The sequence below is a fragment of the Charadrius vociferus genome, unplaced genomic scaffold, assembly GCF_000708025.1.
Source record: "Charadrius vociferus isolate BGI_N301 unplaced genomic scaffold, ASM70802v2 scaffold163, whole genome shotgun sequence".
Taxonomy (NCBI): Eukaryota; Metazoa; Chordata; class Aves; order Charadriiformes; family Charadriidae; genus Charadrius; species Charadrius vociferus.
This window is the reverse complement of record NW_009648332.1, coordinates 20,305,837-20,311,032: the sequence shown is the minus strand read 5'-3', so window position 1 is coordinate 20,311,032 and position 5,196 is coordinate 20,305,837. Positions and strand designations below refer to the sequence as shown.

Genomic DNA, 5,196 nt, shown 5'->3' with positions numbered 1-5,196 from the left:
CTCCTCAGGTCGCGGCGTTGGTGTCCGGGATAAACGGGGCGAAAGGGAAGGAGGGGGAGAAGTGCGCGGCGTTTGCCGTTTTATTGCCGTTTTAACGCTCGCAACGTACGGCCTCGGGAGGCGCGGCCGTGCCCCGGGGTGGGCCTCAGCCGGGCCGGGCCCGGGCGGAGCAACAGCGAGGCGGCACCGCGGGGCCCGACAGGGCAGGAATATCCTCCCGGCCTCGGCAAGACTTGCCAGGGGGATTTCTGTGGTAATAGTGGTGCTTGAGACCCTCGCCTGGAGGCCTGGGGGAGGTCTGCGGGGTTTTATCGTGTTTAGTAGTGCTGAACTCTGCTCTACGCCCGCTGATTACTACAGTTTATTATTACTACGGTTATTAGTTATATTGAGACAGCCATACAATACAGCTCAATTGTTGGGCATTCTTGCCAGTGTTTTCTTTGGGGGAAAAAATGAAAGTTTAGCCTACTTAACAGAATTGAATTTTTAAACAGCACCAGAGAATACGTTTTTCATGTTGTAAGATTGTTTCAGTTTGAAGGGGTTTTTGTATAGCATGTTACATCCTGAACTAAATATCTGTATTTCGTGTTGTATTTAGCGACACAGGATGCTGTTTCCTTTGGTATTGTGTGCAGTTGCGCTGGCAGGGAGCAGTAAAGTTCAAGATGATGAGTGGATTGACCCCACGGATATGCTCAACTACGACGCAGCGTCAGGAACCATGAGGAGACCTTACAAGGTAGGAAAAGAAAGGGTGTGAGAACACGTGTCTCTCCCAAGCAGTCCTTCGGCCACATGCTGTTGAGAGATTGCACTTAAATCATGAAATAAGAAAATAGAATTTTGGTCTTTTTAAGGTCTTACAAGGTTATATCTTATATCTTTCTATACATAGAAAAGCGTTGTGTGTCCATTGCCTCTTTTTTTTTTCTTGCAATTTTAACAATCTACATTATTGTAGATAACTAGCTCAGGGCCTTTTATTGACAAGTTTCGGCTGCACGCTGATCAAGTCACAGGAGCCGTGCTTTTTGTCTTTTCAGTGGTGGTTGACTGCTTTGTGCCGGTTGTGGCTCCACAAGTCATTGCTCTGAGCAATACTGGGTTAAGCACCTCTCGCTAGTTTCTGAAGTATAGAGTTAAATATCTTGAAAATTACCTTCCCCACTGATAAAAGTTGGGGGAGTTAAGCTTAATGATTGTATTTTACTTGAATTGTCCACTTGCCCAGTAATACAGGAATAAACCCTGTTTATTGTTTGAGAGTATTATGAAAGTCCACGGTGTTTTGTGACGCTGGGCATCAGAGCTTTCAGAAGGAAGATCAGAATGGAGAGTGAGGGCTGTCCTGTTAATAATTCGTGAACGTCGAGGAGAAGATGAAATACAAAAAGCTCATTTTAACAAGGGGAACTGTACTCTGTTGTCTTGTATGAGGGATGAATTTTGCATATATCATGAGATACATATTGTTTATCCAGTGCACACATGATGCTGTGAACTGTGGTTGGTTGTATGGGTACCCTTGATGTTTGTCATTCTTAACTTTCAAGTTTGGTTTTGTGGTCTTGAATAATACCATTTTAACGCTTCAGAACATAAATTTTCTGAAGCTTAGAAAATGCAAACTGCATTATTTCTCTCCACAGAGTTCCTTTTCAGCCTCCACCTGCTCCGAGTCCACCTGTTAGTTGTTAGCATCCCTAAAATTCAACAGCAAACTTTAGTGTCTTTGAACTTGGTGCCCAACTGCCTCAGATATTGTTAAAAAAAAATAATTGGGAGTTTTACTGTTGTCTCCGAGGAAAATAGAACTGCATCTTAAAGGAGAAGAGTGCTTTGGGTTAACCAGTGTTTTCAAGATTCCTTTTCTGCTCTGCAGCGAGAGGTTTTAGGCAGGCAGGCTGTGTGGCCAGCTGAGTCCTCCAAACTTCATATCGGTGCGAGTTCGCCAATTGCGTGACGTTGCAGTTCCTTTTGGAGGCTTCCCTCAACGCGCGTACTCCGCTATGTAGAAGAAGCACTGCTAAAACTAAATCAGAGCAATTAACAGGAAAAAAATGGGCTGTTGCTTCAGAGTGAAGAGGGAACATGAAAGGAAAGGCATGCAACGCAGAATACGGTTTTGTGTTTACTTTCGGTCTGGCTGGCTGCGTGGCCAGCTGGACTGGGAATTTGGCTGGCTGGAAACTGCCCCTTTGCTTGCTGAGTCGGTTTTTAGCCAGTCCCGATTATCTAATCTGATGCACTGCGTGGCTCACCTGCACTTAGAGAGGGGAAAGGGCAGGTAGGGGGAGGAAAGGGCAAGACCTCACCTTTTGAAGGTAACGTGCATTTAGATAAAGTTAAAGCAATTGCCTGTTTGGAACCTAAAATATTAGAGAGGCAACTGGAGTATTGTTGGGAGAGTATTAGCAGCGAAGACCAACACTCAGTTTTTAGTTCCTTTTCTCCTTTTAAGGTGATCTGACTGTAGAAGTGTAACGTAGTGTATTGATCAAATTCTTTGATTCTAAAAATATGTGGTTTTCTTGTGTAATTTTAGGCAAACTATCATGAGTCTGAGGACAAGGCTGTGGATACCGTCAGTACAGAAATCTCATCAAGGTCTTCCAGGGAAGTAGATTCCTTGCAACAGAAGGTTTGTTACAGAACTTCAGAATATTTTCTAGCCTTTTATAGTTTGTGCTTTCTGATGTTGCTTTTCTGGGCAGTATAGACAGGTGAATTGCTGGCATAATTTGTGAGAGACCATGGATTATGTAAGGGGAACCTCTTTACTGAGAGGAGAGACTGGAAGTGGTTTGAACTCAATTCCAAATGGCTGCTCTGCCTGCCAAGGTCTGTTTCCTGAGATGTCTGATAGTGCAGTGGAAGTTGATAGGAGCTACGTGCTTCTGTCCGGTGTCAACAGTTTAAACAGGTGCTGTTGGTGTTACACCATGTTGCCAAAAGCTAAGAAACCTGACCGTTCCTTTTCAAGTTGTTCAATTCTGTTGGATTTTAAGGGGTGGGTTGTGGGCATAGAGGACACATTTGTGGCTGACCGCAGTGTGCAGTGCTGCAGCTCTCAGAAGCTGCTGTGAGCTCCCCACACTGCTTCTTCCTTCAAGATCAGGAGGATGCGGTGATGCTCTCGTGTCTCTCAGCCACTTGGAGACCCAACGGGATATGTAATTTTAACGTTGTTTTAGTTACTTAGTATTTTTTACAATTCTCTCTCTTCTTTTTTTTTTTTTCTGAGGTAAACTTAAAATTTAAGGAGAATTAGATCTTTAGCTTTTTCAAGGTTTACTGCGGTTAGTATCCAAACCATATTATTAGCAGATCTGAAATCTCCAGTACTGGCCAGTCCCGTGGAAAGTATTATCTTCAGCAACTGCATACGCTTTTTATCTGGTGTACTAATCATGGGATTATTGCTAAACTAAAGAAATGTGCCTCTGTTAATCCTGAGTTTAATGCGTTGGTACGTTGTTTCTTTTTTTCCTGCAAACAAGCTGGTTTGAGCACGAAGTGAATAAAATGTCTTTGCATTGCAGATTGCAGAATGTGAGAAGAGGAATGCCAAATCACGTGAAAGCCGTAGCTTTTATATTTTTAAGCGATACTTGAATAAGATTTTAAATGAAGCTGGAAAACTTGGCCTTGTAAGTATGTGAACACGCATTAAAAATTAATTACAATGCATATGTGTTTTTCACAGTTATCAAGTATTGATTAATTTTGGCTTACTTCAAATTAAAATGAGGGGAGAAGTGATAGAAGTACGTACATCCAGTATTGCTGTTAGTTAGCAGTGTTTGCTCAGGAGAGACAGTTGCTGTTTGAACTGTGAAGCATCCAAAGGAAGACTAAGTGAATTCAGAGTATGTATCCGAATATGTGTTGCTGGAATGCAGCTATAATAATACCCTGTTCAGGTCATGTAAATGGTTGGTAAACTTGAAAGAGCCAGATTTTGTTTGTTCATTTGTTGTAGGCCTTTTAGGCCTTTGTTCAAGACTCTACCACATGAATAAGCTATCATAAAGAATAGTAGCTTACTAGACTTTGCATAGAAGAATCACCTTATTACTTTCTTTATTGTATTGTCTTTGGAGATACATTTTTTTCTGTTCAGAGGTAGAGGGATAAAACCAAACAATGTTATACTTAGCAATATAAAGTTTCTTATTTCATTATTTAATAGCTTCTCTATTACCCAGCCATGATCGAGGTACACATAACGCGTTCGTAATTAATACTTGTTAGTGAGAAGTGGTTCTAAAATTTTAGTAACAGGTGAGATAACCCACTTCATTTTTTAGGTGTTTGTTGTAGAATTGAAAGAGTACAAACCAGTTGAATTCATGTTTTATATCGTTTAGAAGAATGAGGAAAAAGCTTATAAAACCATAGCGTGCTCCCTGTCCTGTGTCTTCATCCTTCAGTCGGTTTCACAAAGGTGCTGCTATGTAATGAGGGTATATAACAGGTGTTTGCACAGGGACACAGTTTTTCTTATGTACTTCTATTTCCAAATAAGCAGCTTTTAACCATTGTTTTGCTTTGCTTTTAATTCAGCCTGAGGAAAATGTGGACCGCGTCCATTACGATGCTGAGATCATCCTTACAAAACAGACATATTTGGAGATCCTCAGGTTTCTCAATGAGGAAACTTGGCAGTCAGGTGCTGTGGATGATGCACTTAGTGATATTTTGATCAATTTTAAGCACCATGATTATGAAGCTTGGCACTGGAGATTTGAAGACACCTTTGGAATTGATCTATATAATATGTTTCTGGTAAGCAAAGAAGAAAGGGTTTTTTTTGTTGTTTAATTGCTGTTTTCTCCAGTTTCTTTGTGCGAGTCTAGCCAAGGAATATTACCATCTTAATTCTGCACGTAAAGCAGTTCTTTCTATCGTACTTACAGTGAGTCACTCTTTGTTTCATGGTTGCTGAAGGTAGAGGCCAATCTTACTACAAGTAAGAATTGAAGTTTTTTATTCCTGTGGTCCGTTTTTCTTACTGTAGCTTTGCATGTTTTTCTGCTATGCTTTCTTTTTCTCTTCTTGTATTTTATGTCTGTGCTGCGTGACTCATTAGACTCTAGTACTTTCTCATCACTTAAACTGACAACTCGTGCATTAGAAATTTTCCAGCTTTGTTTCTTGTTGGAACCTGTTTATATTGAGACAGGTGTG

The 5,196-nt window shown here is 41.2% G+C and overlaps 1 protein-coding gene across 1 annotated transcript in view; it reads left to right on the top strand.

Annotated features, from left to right (window-relative positions):
• The first annotated feature begins 613 nt into the window (after positions 1-613).
• The window catches only part of CLCC1 (chloride channel CLIC-like 1), a 10,027-nt gene continuing 5,444 nt past the window's right edge, over positions 614-5,196 (top strand). The window contains exons 1-4 of the mRNA XM_009884924.1: positions 614-745; positions 2,552-2,647; positions 3,549-3,656; positions 4,573-4,794. Coding sequence (XP_009883226.1) covers positions 614-745; positions 2,552-2,647; positions 3,549-3,656; positions 4,573-4,794 — 558 coding nt within the window. The remainder of the gene's footprint in view (positions 746-2,551; positions 2,648-3,548; positions 3,657-4,572; positions 4,795-5,196) is intronic.